A 17,111-nucleotide genomic window follows, 5' to 3' on the forward strand; every position below is an offset into this window, starting at 1 on the left:
CACAACAAAAATCATTCACTTCCCAAAAGTATTTGAAGTTCATAAACTTGCATCTTACAGAATCATTTTTCATAACTTTTTTTCCGAAGTCTCAACACATACAACAATGGGGTTTCGTTTACCTGGTATGAGAAAGACATCATTTGCTACAAACCAAGCATCTTCGAAGGGCATGGATGTGGCAAAGGGCTACCTTGCAGTCTATGTAGGAGAGAAAATGAAGAGGTTGAACCAACCATCATTTCAAAACTTGTTGAGTCAAGCTGTGGAAGAATTTGGGTATGATCACCCAATGGGTGGTCTCACAATTCCTTGCGGAGAAGATTTGTTCTTGGATATCACTTCTCGCTTGATGAGGTGCTAGTCCATATAGATGACATAGATGTATATGTACAGACACAATTTTTGTAGCATAGTTTCTTACTCAATTTATTCTATATTGGGACAGTACAAAAAATGTTATCAGAAATTTCCTACAAGACGAGTTTTCTCACATATTTCTTCCATCTGTCATACTGATCTACGTAGTTGTTGAATATGAAATTAGCTACTCGTCTCTCTAACCAAATAATTCTTAATGTATCCGATTAAAATTCAGCTATTATCTCTACATTTTGTAACTTAGTTCAATATAAAAAATAACTACATTATGAGAGAGAGGAAAAGGAGATAACTTTAAAACAAGATCACGGATGCAATAGAGAAATAGAGAAAAAAACTCATCGAAATTTAAGCCTTTATGAACCTGAAGTGGTTTTCATCTTGCTTAAAGATTTTTGTGAAACATCCATGGTCACTGAAAATCCGAAATATGGCGTGACACGAGTTCAAATCCATTCATAGAAGTCTCTGTGATTCACATATGAGGGAGGACCTAATTCTTTATTATAAACAAGTCTTCATATATGTGTGTTAAGCGCCAACACCATCTTTGCTTAATCATGTTAGATGGTTTTACGGCCACAACAGGTTATTGTAATGACGAGTTCTCCATTGATTGAATATTCTTCAAACCTTGAACTATTATAAGTAGTATCTTACTCCTGAAATGGGGGATAATTGCCCCAGTTTGTAATCTGGGATCTTAAGATGATGGAAGCATAAGCAACTGCCCTGCTTTTTTATTGGGTAAAATTGAGAAAAGAAAATGGAATAAAAAGTGAAGTTTTCCCCAATGAGGATTTTAAGAGGGTGGAATAACATGGTGATGGATGGGATGAAGTAATTTCTCCATTTTCTTCTTTCTTCTGTAATGTTTGTTTAACAATTCAAAAAAAAAAAAATAAACAATATCATCCTCTTACAAAATGGAAACTGTGTATGTAGAATCTATATACAGATAAAAGAAACCATACCTCAAAATCATATGTAATTTTTATAATCCTATCCATTAAAATGAATGCGAAGAACACAACTTAACACAACTTAACTTGAAGTCCATTAAACTGTCTTGCTAGGCAAAAACCACTAGTGTGTATAAAACACTTAAAAAACTTTCAAATCCATTCTAAAAAGATTGATTCTTGTCCTCAGCACTATAAAAGTACTAATATCTCCACCCCCTCCCTGCCTTCCCCTGATCGCGAAGCACTGGTTTTCTTATGCTGTGGAACTTAAGAAAATATATAGTCGATTTCTAGTGTTGTATACCATTCCAACTACTGGAGAAGTAAACATTGAAAGATGTAAATAGAAAGACTTAGCATTTGAATTCGTTATCATTACTCAAAATTTGGTAATAATAGTTACAAGTTCGAGAAGATGCCCATTGTACAAAAATGTCTCTAATAATCTATGTTAGTCTCCTAAAGTGAGATCTATTGTCCCTTGAAACAAGAAACTGTATGTTGGAAGACATCCTCACTGCAAGGAATTGTGAGGCCACCCATGGGATGATCATATCCAAACTCTTCCTCAGCTTGACTCAGTAAGTCTTGGAATGAAGGTTGGTTCAAGTATGAGATGGAAATCACAAACCGTTTTTGTTTCTCTCCAACATACACGACAAAATAGCCCTTCGGTATGTCCTCAGATTTTGAAGTTGCTTGTCTTGCTGTCAATGATGCCCTTCGGATGGCAGGTAAACGGAAACCCATTTTTTGAGCTAGTTTGAAGGATGAAGAGAAATCTCAAATTTACAAAGAGTGAACCCAAATTTTTATGCTTGTCGAAGGCTTGTGTTGTTTTTGAAGGTATAGGATAGTGTATATATAGCTGTGAAAAGAAGGAGGGCATACAGATGAGATATCACGTGGTGTTGTCTTCAATACTTCTATGAAGCATAATGAAGGGTACAGGAGTGTAACCCCACCTTGTTGAACAACAGGCAACATTAAGCCTCCACATGTACCCAATGAAACGTGGCTAAGTGAAGACCTAAATTTCTTCATGCATTAATTGGTATTACATATTTTGCAAAACATGCTTTGGACATGTTTTCTTCACTTCACCTAATGTTGAAGAACAGCTGGATAGATGAAATTATAAGGAAATGGACAGCGAGAGATGATAGACCATTATATTCATGAGATTTGAAATCATAAGTCTAATCTATTTCAGGTGAATTGGCTTGAGATAGTGTACTATCGACTGTAACATCTCCCATTCAAGTAGCCGACGATATCCTACAAAAAATTTCATCTATATATATATTCTAGGCTGCAAGCCTTTGGGACAACAAAAATCATTTCCTAAACCATTTTAACTTCACAAACTAGCATCTTATTTGCAACTCTCTTTTCTCAACTTTCTCTTCCCAAGTATCAACATATAAAACATGGGTTTTCATTTACGTGGTATCAAAAAGGCATCCCTTCCTGCAATCCAAGCATTTTCAAAAGTTGTGAACGTGCCAAAGGGTTACATTGCAGTCTATGTTGGGGATAAATTGAAGCGCTTCATGATTCCTGTATCCTACTTAAACCAACCTTCATTTCAAGATTTGTTGAGTCAAGCTGAGGAAGAATTTGGGTATGACCATCCAATGGGTGGTCTCACAATTCCTTGTGGAGAGGATGTGTTCTTAGATATCACTTCTCGTTTCAATAGGTGCTAATTGCATGAAGATGAAACTGACTTAGATGTAGACTATACTTGACACATTTTTGTATCTTAGTTTCTTACCTTGAAAATATCCCCTCTCTATTTTTCTTATCTTGTTTAGGCAAGTGTAAAAAATATTAATCTGAATGAGAAGATTTCTACACAATGTTTTTTCTCACATTTTTTGTGAATCTGACCTATATAATTACTGAATAAGAAATTTGTTAAAAATCTTATCTGTATCACATTTTCGCTTCATCTATCATGAGTGATGTAACAGAGAAATAAAACGAAGCATTCATGAAAATTATAAGCTTTTGTTAACCTGAACTGCTTTGGTTCACCTGGCTCCAAGTGCTATGCGAACATCTCTGGTCACTTGAATATTTCCTGACATGAGATCATATTTCATTCATAAAATTCTTTCACCCACCTATGAAGGAGGCCTCATTAAGCAGCATCTCACCATGTTTTCATGATGGAGTTTGTTAGTTTTACTTGAAGCAGTTGAAGAAATTTTAATCACCTTGTTTTGGATGAAAACAGAGATTAAAAATCTTAATCCTGGAACGGGGGATAAAGTGACTGCCCTATTTTATATAATAGATATATATGTTATCCACTGAAATTAATAGGAACAACAAAACTTCATTTGAAGTCCATTATAACTGCCATGGCTGGGGCAAAATCTCACGTATGATTGGAACCATGAATTTTAATTTAACACGTGTGAATAAAACTTCAAAAATATATTTAAATTCGTCCCTCACAAATTGATGCTTTTCGTTTACCATAGCAAAACACTCTTACTCTGCCCTGGGCTGACTGTGCAGATCTTGGTTTTCTAGGCTGACGAATTTGTGAGAACAAAAGTCTTTTTTGTGGAACATAATAAATGTGGCTCTTAAATGATTTTATGAGCAGTTACTAGAAATATTAAATCAATAATTAAAACATAATTAAAACAACAGAGGAATAATAAAATATCACGTGTGCATTTATATGCAGTTAAAAAACACAATATCCAACACTCTCCTTGATTTTTTGAACTGCAAATTCCAATCTTCGGTCTTGAGAACTCAAACTTGTTGGCTGGGAGTGGCTTGATAAACAAATCTGTAATTTTTTTTTTCATCATCGCTTTGCTTAATCTCCATTCAACACCTTTTGATTTGACATAAGGTGCAAATTCTAAAAGACTTTTGTTAAAGTCTAAGCTGATAAGATAATCATCAATTCGGTTATACCATGTTCTGGGAACATCTTTTAAGCTATAAATAGCTTTAGATAACTTATAAACTTTGTCTTCTTTTCCTTCCACAATGAAACCTTTAGGTTGCTCAACAGAAATTTCTTCTTCAATAAATCCATTAAGGAATGTTGACTTGACATCCATTTGATGTACCTTTCTATCTCGAGGTATGTCAACAAGCTCCCGAATTTTGTTCTTCTCAATCATATACACATCTTTCTCCATTGCCTTTTTCAACTTTGGGTCATTGATAACTTCTTTGTGATCAGCACAAGTTCTTTGTGATCAGCACAAGTTCTTTGTGATCAGCAGGTTCACATACTGCAACGTTACATTTATGATATATGTCAGAGAATGATCGATTGCCTTTAATTGGTGGATCATCTTCCATTTCAGATTTTTGCATCTTGAGAAGCCATTGACTAGTCAGCTCCTCTTGAAATAGATCTAATGAGAAACTTTTGCCTCTCATTTGTACCTTGAACAAATCTTGCCCTGTAGCATCCTTGATCAAACAATAGTTATCTTCAAAAAACATTGGTTCCTATTCCTTTTATTGAAATGTGACCCCCATGACCTATCTTGACCTTTGAAATTTTTGAAGGCTTCAACTCATTGAATTTTTTTTTGTCATAAGTCATGTGATTTGTGCATCCACTATCAATTAGCCAAGATGCACTTGAAATATTGCTGGAGAAACCAGTTGCAAAGAAAAGTACATCCTCCTCCTCATTTGCAAATTGAGCATCTACATCTACGTCTTGTGCTCACTTTGGTTTCCATCTTGTTGCTCACTTTGGTTTCTACAAATGACTGCTTTTGATTGCACTTGTTGCACTTAGCATCAGGTCTTCTCCAGGACTTAAATGGTGGATGACCTAACTTGTTGCAAATTGCAATGCTTACAAGGAGGGTAATTTCTCCTTTTGTTGTTATTGTGTGCAGCAACTTCTCCATTTGCTGGTTATGCTTGATTTTTTTTGTTTCTCCAGCCACCTTCATGTTTGGCTGTTAAGGCTCCTTCTATTGCTCCATCTTTTCTCATGACTTTTCTTTGTTCTTGTGCTTGTAAAGCATTTAAGAGCTCTGCAAGAGAAATTTTTGATAGGTCCTTTGTGTTCTCTAGGGTTGTTACGGTGGCTTCAAACTTCTCTAGAACAGTTACAAGCAGTTTTTTCACAATTCTTGAATCTTTTAACACAAATCCAAGCAACCTCACTTTGTTGGCAATGCTTAGAAGTCTCTCAGGGTACTCTTTTACGGATTCTGACTCCTTCATTATCTGCATTTCAAACTCCCTGATTAGATTCAACACTTGCATTCCACGAATCCTCTCATCGCCTTCATATTCTTCCTTGAGGCAATCCCATATTTCTTTTGCTAACTTCAAAGACATTATCCTTGTGAATACCATAGGAGATACAACTGCAAATAGACATGCTTTTTCCTTTGATCTTTTCATCTTCTTTTTCTTCTGTGATTTTATTTGTGCCACAGTAGGGTTTTCTGGAAGGGACTAAATTTCATAAATCAAATGCTTCTAGGTAGGTCTCCATACGAACAACCCATATTTGATAATTGTCTCTATGAAAGACAGGTGGTGTCATTGCTGAAAAATTGGAACCTCCTTCCATTGATGCCCCCTACTAACCTTGGTTTTTTTAGAATAAATCAGATGAAGATATTTTTATTATTTTTGCTAACAATTACATTTATAGTACTTGCAGTAACTAACTCTTAAATGATTTTATGAACACTTACCTAGAAATATTAAATCAACAATTAAAACAGAAGAATATAATATCACGTGCACTTATGTGCATTTATATGCAATTAGAAAACACAATATCCAATATCCAACAGAATGTCAGTATCCTAAAGTGTGAGATTTATTGTCCATTCAAGCAGGAAGTTATATGTTCAAAGACATCTTCAGTACAAGGAATTGTGAGGCCACTATGGGATGATCTATCCAAACTCTTCCTCAGCTTGACTCAATAAATATTAGAGGGAAGGTTGGTTCAAATATGATATGAAAAGAACAAACAGCTTCTGTTTCTCTCCAGCATACACTGCAAGATATTGGTTTGCAACTTTTACAGATTTTGAAGCTGCATGCCTACCTGTGGGATGACTGTCAATAGCAAGTAAGCGGAAACACAATTTTTGTGCTTGTTATGAGAAGAAAGAAGAACAATATGAGATTAACATTGAATGGACCTAAAATTTCATGTTTGTGGATGACAATAAAGATAGTGTATATATAGTTTTAAAGACTCCCTGGAAACTGAATTTGAAGGAAAATGTAGATTTTTTAGGAACAAAGGCAATAGTTAACAGAGAAGAAAATGGAGAGTATGCAAATCTGATTAAAGACTGGGATTGCTAACTGCTGCAAACTATTATTTTAAGGCAACTAAATTAAATACACTCAGATAATAACAGACTAAGATATTAGGTTTCATGATTCTAGACACTACATTGATCATGAAAATAGTTAATCCACTAACAGCTAATTCAACAGAATAAATTTCACTTATTCAAGAATGAAACAATTCTGACAAGTTCCTGAATATATGAAACACCCAAAGACACGTTCTCAATAGAAAAGACTGTTAAAAGATGAAGGGCATACACATGAGATATCATGTGGTTCTATCCTCAATGTCTTTCTCTAGGATAAAGTTGTTTATTCATGCATTAATTGGTATTTCATGATTGTGTACATATGCTTGGGACATGTTTTCTTCAGGTTGATAATGCAGCCTAATGTCTAAGTAATGTACAGATGGAAAGTAATTTCCGACTATTGAATTATAAGGCTACGGATAGCAAGAGATTTTAGACCATAATATTTTAGAGGTTTAGATCATACGTCCGTTTTATTTCAAGTGGATTCACTTGATAAGGTGGGGCCCACACTCTCCACTGTAACATGTTACATTATTCATCCTTGAGAAAGTCCTACAAGGCAACAACACATGCCCCTGTCTCACTGTTGGTCCCGTGAATCATATCTCATCGCTCTTTCACTCAACTATTTATGTGGACAACAATTACACACTGTTCTTTCATCTCTATATATATCTTCAACTCTACAAGCCTTTAACACAACAAAAATCATTCACTTCCCAAAAGTATTTGAAGTTCATAAACTTGCATCTTACAGAATCATTTTTCATAACTTTTTTTCCGAAGTCTCAACACATATAACAATGGGGTTTCGTTTACCTGGTATGAGAAAGACATCATTTGCTACCAACCAAGCATCTTCAAAGGGTATGGATGTGGCAAAGGGCTACCTTGCAGTCTATGTAGGAGAGAAAATGAAGCGGTTTGTAATCCCTGTATCATACTTGAACCAACCATCATTTCAAAACTTGTTGAGTCAAGCTGTGGAAGAATTTGGGTATGATCACCCAATGGGTGGTCTCACAATTCCTTGCAGAGAAGATTTGTTTTTGGATATCACTTCTCGCTTGATAGGTGTTAATCCATATAGATGACAGAGATGTAAATGTATAGACACAATTTTTGTAGCATAGTTTCTTACTTTGACAATATTCTCTGTCCATTTTTATTCTATATTGGGAAAGTACAAAATTGTTATCAGAAATTTCCTACAAGACGAGTTTTCTCACATATTTCTTCATCTGTCATTCTGATCTACCTAGTTGTCGAATAAGAAATTAGCTACTCGTCTCTAACCAAATAATTCTTAATGTATCCGATTAAAATTCAGCTATTATCTCTACATTTTGTAACTTAGTTCAATAAAAAAATAACTGCGTTATAACCGAGAGGAAAATAAGATAAGTTTAAAACAAGATCATGGATCCAATAGACAAATAGAAAAACTCATCGAAATTTAAGCCTTGATGAATCTGAAGTGCTTTGATTTCATATTGCTTCAAGATTTTTGTAAGCCATCCATGGTCAATGAAAATCTAAAATATTGCTTGACACGAGATCAAATCCATCCATAAAAGTCTCTGTGATTCACATATGAGGGAGGACCTAATTCTTTATGATAAACAAGTCTTCACATATGTGTGTCAAGTGCCAACACCATCTTCGCTTGATCGTGTTAGTTGGTTTTAGGGCCACAACAGGTTATGGTAGTGAACTATTTTAAGAGATTACCATCTATTTGGGAAGAAAATAGAAATTAGGTATCTTACTGTGAGGAGTTAAGTTTTTTTTAGAAGAGTGTATTATTCTGAATACATAAATGAAGGTGTATCAGCTTCTACATGATGTAGAAGCTTAAGTACCATACTCCTGGTATAGGGGATTATTGACCCAGTTCGTAATGTGGGATCTCAAGATGATGCAAGGACAAGCAATTGCCCTCCTTTTTTTATTGGGTTGAATTGAGAAAGGACATAGGAATAAAAAGTGAGGTTATCTCCAATGAGGAATTTAAAGTGTGTGGAATCACCTGGTGATTGATGGGATGAAGTAATTTCTCCCTTTTCTTTCTTTCTTTATTTTGTAATGTTTGTTTAACAATTCAAACAATCTAATCCTCTTAAAGAATGGAAACTGTATTCGTAGAATCTACATATAGATAAAAAGAAACCTTGCATCAAATGCATATGAAATTTTTATAAGAAGGATCTTATCCATTGAAATGAATGGGAACAACACAACTTAATTTTAAGTTCATTATAACATTTCAAACCATTCTAAAGAAGTTGATGCTTCTCCTCGGCACTATAAAAATACTAATATCTCCACCCTTCCCCACCTTGCCCTGATTGTGAAGCAGATGGTTTTCTTATGCTGCGGAACTTATGAGAATAGTGGAGTCTTTTTAGTGGTTTATACCATTCCCATTGCTGGGAGAAGTAAACATTGAAATAGATCTCTTATAAAGACTTAGCATTTGAATTCGTTATCATTACTCAAAAATTTAGTAATAATAGTTACAAGATCGAGAAGATGCCCATTGTACAAAAATGTCTCTAATAATCTATGTTAGACTCCTAAAGTGAGATCTATTGTCCCTTGAAGCAAGAAATTGTATGTTGGAAAACATCTTCACTGCAAGGAATTGTGAGGCCACCCATCGGATGATCATGTCCAAACTCTTCCTCAGCTTGACTCAATAAGTCTTGGAATGAAGGTTGGTTCAAGTATGAAATGGAAATCACAAACCGTTTTTGTTTCTCTCCAACATACACAGCAAAATAGCCCTTCGGTATGTCTTCAGATTTTGAAGATGCTTGTCTTGCTGTCACTGATGCCCGTCGGATGGAAGGTAAACGGAAACCCATTTTTTGAGTTTGTTTGAAGAAAGAAGAACAATCTCAAATTTACAGAGAATGAACCTAAATTTTGATGCTTGAGGATTACAAAGGCTTGTGTTGTTTTTGAAGGTATAGGATAGTGTATATATAGCTGTTAAAAGAAGGAGGGCATAGAGATGAGATATCACGTGGTGATGTTTTCAGTATTTCTATAAAGCATAAAGAAGGGTACAGGAGTGTAACCCCACCTTGTTCAACAACAGGCAACATTAAGCCTCCACATGTACCCAATGAAACGTGGCTAAGTGAAGGCCTAAATTTCTTCATGCATTAATTGGTATTACATATTTTGCAAAACATGCTTTGGACATGTTTTCTTCACTTCACCTAATGTTGAAGAACAGCTGGATAGATGAAATTATAAGGAAATGGACAGCGAGAGATGATAGACCATTATATTCATGAGATTTGAAATCATAAGTCTAATCTATTTCAGGTGAATTGGCTTGAGATAGTGTACTATCGACTGTAACATCTCCCATTACTCCCTAAGAAACACATTCAAGGCAACACCATGTGCCCTTTCTGTTCTATCGGTCCCATGACTCTTATCACATAGCCCTTCACTCTCAATCATTCAAGTAGCCGACGATATCCTACAAAAACTTTCATCTATATATATATTCTAGGCTGCAAGCGTTTGGGACAACAAAAATCATTTCCTAAACCATTTTAACTTCACAAACTATCATCTTATTTGCAACTCTCTTTTCTCAACTTTCTCTTCCCAAGTATCAACATATAAAACATGGGTTTTCATTTACGTGGTATCAGAAAGGCATCCCTTCCTGCAATCCAAGCCTTTTCAAAAGTTGTGAACGTGCCAAAGGGTTACATTGCAGTTTATGTTGGAGATAAAATGAAGCGGTTCATCATTCCTGTATCATACTTGAACCAACCTTCATTTCAAGATTTGTTGAGTCAAGCTGAGGAAGAATTTGGGTATGAACATCCAATGGGTGGTCTCACTATTCCTTGTGGAGAAGATGTGTTCTTAGATATAACTTCTCGTTTCAATAGGTGCTAATTGCGTGAAGATGAGACTGACTTAGATGTAGACTATACTTGACACAGTTTTGTATCGTAGTTTTAGCCTTGAAAATATCCCCTCTTGCCATTTTTGTTATTTGTTTAGACAAGTGTAAAAGAATGTTAATCTGAATGAGAAGTTTTCTACATGATGTTTCTTAGCACATTTTCTATAAATCTGATTTATATATCACATTTTCTCTTTATCTATCGATAAGATTTAAATTAAACTATTAACTCCACATTTTATAACAAAATTAATTAAAAAAACTACTTAGAAGAGATAAGAAGATAAGTTTAAAACAAAACGAGTGATGTAACAGCAGAGAAATAAAGCTAAGCATATGGCTGACTAATTCAATAGTAGTTGGGGTGAGGAGGTTGAGAGAGATTTGTGTGTAACGTGTGGGGAGCTAACCGAAACAGTGAGCCACTTATTATTTAGTTGTAAGTATGCAATTCAAGTATGGAATTTGTGTAATAAGTGGGTTGGGATAACCTCTGTTTCGCAAAATATATTATAAATTTGTCCGTCATAAATTGATGCTTTTCGTTGACCATAGCAAAACATTTTTCTTTAGCTGTAGGGTGGCTGGTAGGATCTGGCAAGGGTAGGAAGATTCTCAGTTTATCATAATAGGGCTTATGTACACTTTAACCAATATGAAATTATTGGTATGAACAACACTGTTAATAAGATTTGGAGGAACATGTGGATGGCTATTGTTTGGAGGATATGGACTCGTAGAAATAACATAATCTTTAGAGGTGGAATTTTAGATTCAGAAGAGGTTTTGCATTGGCACAGATCATGACATGGGCATGACAACAGTTGTTTTTCATATTCTGATTGGTGCCTAAATCCAATTGGATGCCTGCAGTCTGTCAAAAAGGGCTAGTCTGTTAAAAAGGGTTGAAATTAAGTGTTTAGATATTGGTACAGGGATACCTGCAAATTCTCAGTAATTGTTACATCAATATACAAGGAGTAAGTCTGCATGTTATGACCTTCTATTTGCTTTGTTTATGTGTTTCTTTTTAGTGCTCAGGTATGCATCTGTATTGAACACACAGTGCAAATTAACATTGGAGTCCACGGGAGATGAAACAATTGTTGTTGAAGTTTCTCTCTAACCACATGACAACCAATGTCAATGTGTTTAGTATGTTTATGGAAGCTGCTAATTGTGCTATATTTCTTGCAGATTGACTGTCATAGAACAGGCTAGCTGCGTTGCAAGGTGCAATGTGCAGATCTTCAAGCAAGTAGACGAGCCACTCTATCTTACTGTAGGTGGAGGCTAAAGCCCGATACTCCGTTGTATCTGGAAGTTATTAATGACCCAAAGTCGAAAAAGGTAATGGAGGAAGAGGTGTATATGATTGAGAAGAACAAAACTTGGAAGCTTGTTGACATACCTCGAGATTGAAAGGTACATCAAATGGATGTCAAGTCAATATTTCTAAATGGATTTCTTGAACAAGAAATTTCAGGTTTCATTGGGGAAGGAAGAGAAGACAAAGTTTATAAGTTGTCTAAAACCATTTATGGCTTAAAAGATGTTCCCAGAGCATGGTATTATCTTATCAGGCTTAGGCTTTGATAAAAGTCTTTTAAAAGGTGTTGAATGGAGATTAAGCAAAGTGAGGATGAAAAAAAAAATTGCATATTTGTTTACCAAGTCACTTCCAGCCAACAAGTTTGAGTTCTCAATACAGAAGATTGAAATTTGCAGTTCAAAAAATCAAAGAGGAGTGTTGAATGTTGTGTTTTTTAACTGCATATAAATGCACATAAGTGCACGTGATATTTTATTCTTCTGTTTTAATTATGTTTTAATTGCTGATTTAATATTTCTAGGTATCTGGTCATAAAATCATTTAAGAGTCAGTACTCCAGATACTGTAAATGTAATTGTTAGCACAGATAATAAAATATCTTCCTCTAATTTATTCTTAAAAAAAACCAACAATCTCATCCTCTTACAAAATGGAAACTGTGATTTGTAGAATCTATATATGGACAAAAGAAACCTTACATCAACTGCATATGAAATTTTTATAACAAAGGATCTTATCCATTGAAATCAATGGGTACAACACGGCTTAATTTTAAGCATATTATAACTGTCTCGGCTGGGGAAAAATCCGCTAGTGTAAAAAACTAAAAAACCTTTCAAACCCGTTATGAGTATAGTGGAGTCTTTTAGGTGTTGTATACCATTCCAATTGCTGGGAGTAGTAAACATTGAAATACATAAATAGAAAGACTTAGCATTTGAATTCGTTATCATTACTCAAAAAATTGGTAATAATAGTTACAAGTTCGAGAAGATGCCTATTGTACAAAAATGTCTCTAATAATCTATGTCAGTCTCCTAAAGTGAGATCTATTGTCCCTTGAAGCAAGAAATTGTATGTTGGAAGACATCTTCACTACAAGGAATTGTGAGGCCACCCATGGGATGATCATATCCAAACTCTTCCTCCGCTTGACTCAGTAAGTCCTGGAATGAAGGTTGGTTCAAGTATGAGATGGGAATTACAAACCGATTTTGTTTCTCTCCAACATACACGGCAAAATAGCCCTTTGGTATGTCTTCAGATTTTGAAGTTGCTTGTCTTGCTGTGAATGATGCCCGTCGGATGGCAGGTAAACGGAAACCCATTTTTTGAGTTTGTTTGAAGGAAGAAGAACAATCTCAAATTTACAGAGAATGAACCTAAATTTTGATACTTGAGGATTACAAAGGCTTGTGTTGTTTTTGAAGGTATATAGGATAGTGTATATATAGCTGTTAGAAGAAGGAGAGCATACAGATGAGATATCGCGTGGTGTTGTCTTCAGTACTTCTATCAAGCATAAAGAAGGGTACAAGTGTGTAACCCCACCTTGTTGAACAACGAACAACATTAAGCCTCCACATGCACCCAATGAGATGTGGCTAAATGAAGGCCTAAGTCTCTTCATGCATTAATTGGTATTACATATTTTGTAAAACATGTTTTGGACATGTTTTCTTCACACTACCTAAAATTGAAGAACAGCTGGATAGATGAAATTATAAGGCAATGGACAGCGAGAGATGATAGACCATTATATTCATGAGATTTGAAATCATACGTCTAATCTATTTCAGGTGAATTGGCTTGGGATAGTGTACTATCGACTGTAACATCTCATATTAATCCCTAAGAAACACTTCCAAGACAACACCATGTGCCCTTTCTGTCTTATCGATCCCATGACTCTTATCTCATAGCCTTCCACCCTCAATCATTCAAGTAGCCGATGATATCCTACAAAACATTTCATCTATATATATTCAAGGCTCTAAGCCTTTGGGACAACAAAAATCATTTCCTAAACCATTTTAACTTCTCAAACTTGCATCTTATTTGCAGTTCTCTTTTCTCAATTTTCTCTTCCCAAGTATCAACATATAAAACATGGGTTTTCATTTACGTGGTATCAGAAAGGCATCCCTTCCTGCAATCCAAGCCTTTTCAAAAGTTGTGAACGTGCCAAAGGGTTACATTGCAGTCTATGTTGGAGATAAAATGAAGCGGTTCATGATCCCTGTATCATACTTGAACCAACCTTCATTTCAAGATTTGTTGAGTCAAGCTGAGGAAGAATTTGGGTATGACCATCCAATGGGTGGTCTCACTATTCCTTGTGGAGAAGATGTGTTCTTAGATATCACTTCTCGTTTCAATAGGTGCTAGTTGCATGAAGAGACTGACTTAGATGTAGACTCTACTTGACACATTTTTGTATCTTAGTTTCTGACCATCAAAATATCTCCTCTCTCTCAATTTTTGTTATCTTGTTTAGGCAAGTGTAAAAAAATGTTAATCTGAATGAGAAGTTTTCTACACGATGTTTCTTCCCAAATGTTCTATGAATCTGATCTACATATCCCATTTTCTCTTTTTCTATCAATCAGATTTAAATTAAACTATTAACTCCACATTTTCTTACAAAATTAATTAGAAAAACTACTTAGAAGAGATAGAAAGATAAGTTTAAAATAAAATGAGTGATGTAACAGAGAAATAAAGCTAAGCATTGATGAAAATTATATGCTTTTGTTAACCTGAACTGCTTTGGTTTGACCTGGCTCCAAGTGATTTGTGAACATCTCTGGTCACTTGAATATTGCCTGACAGGAGATTAAATTCATAAAATTCTGTCACCAACCTATGAAGGAGGCCCAATTAGGCAGCATCACCATCTTTCCAAGATGAAGTTTGTTGGTCTTACGGCCTCAATATATGATATGCTGGTTTTTGGCTCAGTAATTGAATAGCAGTGGAGTTTGAGAGTGATTTGTGTGTAACGTGTGGGGAGCTAACCGAAACAGTGAGCCACTTATTTTAGTTGTAAATATGCAATTCAAGTATGGAATTTGTGTAATAAGTGGACTGGGATAACCTCTGTTTCACATAATCAGGCAGAAAAGCACTTCAACCATTTTTTTGTACTTTACAGCTTAACACCAAAGGTAACACAGTGTGGAAGTGCATGTGGATAGCAATCATAGAGGTATATGGAATATGAGAAACAGAATTATCTTAAAAATGCAAGAGTGGATGGGGAAGAAATTTTTAAGTTGCCACAAATTAAAGTGTGGGCATGGGTGATGTATAGGTTCAAGAAGGCAACTTTTTCCTTTTCAGATTGGATTTTGTGCCCTTTAATATGCATCAAGTATATTCAATAATCCTACAGTGGTAACTGTGTGCAGGTGAATTTGAAAGACAATAATGCTTAAGGGTGTAATATAATATGGCTATAGGTGGAGCCTTAAGATCATGACAAAATAGGTGCACACACCTTGGTGGGAAGCAAAGGACCTTAGAGTGAACATTATGTATAAGAGACGACCATAGGTTCCCTGTGCAACAATCTAAATCATGAGATGGGTAGTTAAACATAGCACATTTGTAAACTTTTGGGGATGACCAAACACCCTTAAGGGCAGGGGACTATATCTTCCAGTGGTTTGTTTTTTTATTCTAGTAGTTGTGTTTTGCAGGTTAAGAAAATCCACTAGGTCATAGTGCAGTACCTTTGATGCTAAGGAGAAAAATATCAAGAGCAGGTTGGGAATACTCTGGAAAAGCTGCTAGATAGGGGAGGTAACGTCTCCCAAGGGAACAGAGAAGATAATTGTAAGTGGGTTAGAGTACCTGCCATTATTGCCCCATTTTGTATTCTGTGATCTTAAGATGATGCAAAGACAAGCAATTGCCCTACTTTATGTATGGGGTAAAATTGAGAAAGGAAAATGGAATAAAAAGTTAGGTTTTTCCCAATGAAGATTTTTAAGTGGGCGAAATCACATGGTGATGGATGGGATGAAGTAATTTCTACCTTTTCTTTTCTTTCTTTTCTATTGTTTGTTTAACAATTCAAACAACCAAAATAAACAATCTCATCCTCTTACAAAATGGAAACTGTGTTCCTAGAATCCATTTATAGATAAAAGAAACCTTACATCAAATACATATTAAATTTCTATAACAGGAGATCTTATCCATTGAAATGAATGGGAACAACACAACATAATTTTAAGTCCATTATAACTGACTTGGCTAGGCCAAAATCCGCTTGTGTAAAAACTTAAAAACCTTTCACATCCGTTCTAAAGAAATTGATGCTTCTCCTCGGCCCTATAAAAATACTAATATCTCCGCCCCTTCCCTGCCTTGCCCAGATTGCGAAGCACTTGGTTTTTTTATGCTGTGGAACTTATCAGATTGCAAAGCACTTGGTTTTCTTAGGCTGTGGAACTTATGAGAATATATAGTGATGTATACCATTCGATGGCAGGGAGAAGTAAACATTGTAATAGATAAGTAGAAAGACGTAGCATTTGAATTTGTTATCATTACTCAAAAATTTGGTAGTAATAGTTACAAGTTCGAGAAGATGCCTATTGTACAAAATGTCTCTAATAATCTATGTCAGTCTCCTAAAGTGAGATCTATTGTTCCTTGAAGAAAGAAATTGTATATTGGAAGACATCTTCACTGCAAGGAATTGTGATGCCACCCATGGGATGATCATATCCAAACTCTTCCTCTGCTCGACTCAGTAAGTCTTGGAATGAAGGTTGGTTCAAGTATGAGATGGGAATCACAAACCGATTTTGTTTCTCTCCAACGTACACGGCAAAATAGCCCTTTGGTATGTCTTCAGATTTTGAAGTTGCTTGTCTTGCTGTGAATGATGCCCGTCGGATGGCAGGTAAACGGAAACCCATTTTTGGAGTTTGTTTGAAGGAAGAAGAACAATCTCAAATTTACAGAGAGTGAACCCAAATTTTGATGCTTGTGGCTTGTTTTGTTTTTGAAGGTATAGGATTGTGTATATATAGCTGTTAAAAGAAGGAGGGCATACAGATGAGATATCGCGTGGTGTTGTCTTCAGTACTTCTATGAAGCAGAATGAAGGGTACAGGTGTGTA

The 17,111-nt window shown here is 35.4% G+C and overlaps 9 protein-coding genes across 9 annotated transcripts; 5 read left to right on the top strand and 4 right to left on the bottom strand.

Moving 5' to 3' along the window:
- On the top strand, positions 1-479 carry LOC150022983 (auxin-induced protein X10A-like). The gene has a single exon (XM_090297575.1). It carries the CDS (start codon positions 107-109, stop codon positions 362-364), a length of 258 nt encoding a protein of 85 aa, XP_090153701.1. The 5' UTR covers positions 1-106; the 3' UTR covers positions 365-479.
- Positions 480-1,724: 1,245 nt separating this feature from the next.
- Positions 1,725-2,163, bottom strand: LOC150022984 (auxin-induced protein 15A-like). The gene has a single exon (XM_090297236.1). The coding sequence runs from the start codon at positions 2,094-2,096 to the stop codon at positions 1,818-1,820; it is 279 nt and encodes a 92-aa protein (XP_090153362.1). The 5' UTR covers positions 2,097-2,163; the 3' UTR covers positions 1,725-1,817.
- A 513-nt stretch (positions 2,164-2,676) lies between these two features.
- LOC150022985 (auxin-induced protein 15A-like) lies at positions 2,677-3,136 on the top strand. Its single transcript, XM_090297237.1, has one exon. The coding sequence runs from the start codon at positions 2,777-2,779 to the stop codon at positions 3,053-3,055; it is 279 nt and encodes a 92-aa protein (XP_090153363.1). The 5' UTR covers positions 2,677-2,776; the 3' UTR covers positions 3,056-3,136.
- A 4,251-nt stretch (positions 3,137-7,387) lies between these two features.
- LOC150022986 (auxin-induced protein X10A-like) lies at positions 7,388-7,934 on the top strand. Its single transcript, XM_090297231.1, has one exon. The coding sequence runs from the start codon at positions 7,510-7,512 to the stop codon at positions 7,798-7,800; it is 291 nt and encodes a 96-aa protein (XP_090153357.1). The 5' UTR covers positions 7,388-7,509; the 3' UTR covers positions 7,801-7,934.
- Positions 7,935-9,163: 1,229 nt separating this feature from the next.
- On the bottom strand, positions 9,164-9,718 carry LOC150022987 (auxin-induced protein 15A-like). The gene has a single exon (XM_090297234.1). The coding sequence runs from the start codon at positions 9,571-9,573 to the stop codon at positions 9,295-9,297; it is 279 nt and encodes a 92-aa protein (XP_090153360.1). The 5' UTR covers positions 9,574-9,718; the 3' UTR covers positions 9,164-9,294.
- Positions 9,719-10,272: 554 nt separating this feature from the next.
- Positions 10,273-10,777, top strand: LOC150022988 (auxin-induced protein 15A-like). The gene has a single exon (XM_090297235.1). It carries the CDS (start codon positions 10,355-10,357, stop codon positions 10,631-10,633), a length of 279 nt encoding a protein of 92 aa, XP_090153361.1. The 5' UTR covers positions 10,273-10,354; the 3' UTR covers positions 10,634-10,777.
- Positions 10,778-12,892: 2,115 nt separating this feature from the next.
- LOC150022989 (auxin-induced protein 15A-like) lies at positions 12,893-13,835 on the bottom strand. Its single transcript, XM_090297232.1, has one exon. It carries the CDS (start codon positions 13,302-13,304, stop codon positions 13,026-13,028), a length of 279 nt encoding a protein of 92 aa, XP_090153358.1. The 5' UTR covers positions 13,305-13,835; the 3' UTR covers positions 12,893-13,025.
- Positions 13,836-14,085: 250 nt separating this feature from the next.
- On the top strand, positions 14,086-14,514 carry LOC150022990 (auxin-induced protein X10A-like). Its single transcript, XM_090297233.1, has one exon. It carries the CDS (start codon positions 14,086-14,088, stop codon positions 14,362-14,364), a length of 279 nt encoding a protein of 92 aa, XP_090153359.1. The 3' UTR covers positions 14,365-14,514.
- A 1,989-nt stretch (positions 14,515-16,503) lies between these two features.
- On the bottom strand, positions 16,504-17,082 carry LOC150022991 (auxin-induced protein 6B-like). The gene has a single exon (XM_090297238.1). The coding sequence runs from the start codon at positions 16,905-16,907 to the stop codon at positions 16,629-16,631; it is 279 nt and encodes a 92-aa protein (XP_090153364.1). The 5' UTR covers positions 16,908-17,082; the 3' UTR covers positions 16,504-16,628.
- Between the last annotated feature and the right edge of the window lie 29 nt (positions 17,083-17,111).

The sequence above is a fragment of the Phaseolus vulgaris genome, chromosome 11 (genome assembly GCF_051622355.1).
Source record: "Phaseolus vulgaris cultivar YP4 chromosome 11, ASM5162235v1, whole genome shotgun sequence".
In the NCBI taxonomy this organism is placed as follows: domain Eukaryota; kingdom Viridiplantae; phylum Streptophyta; class Magnoliopsida; order Fabales; family Fabaceae; genus Phaseolus; species Phaseolus vulgaris.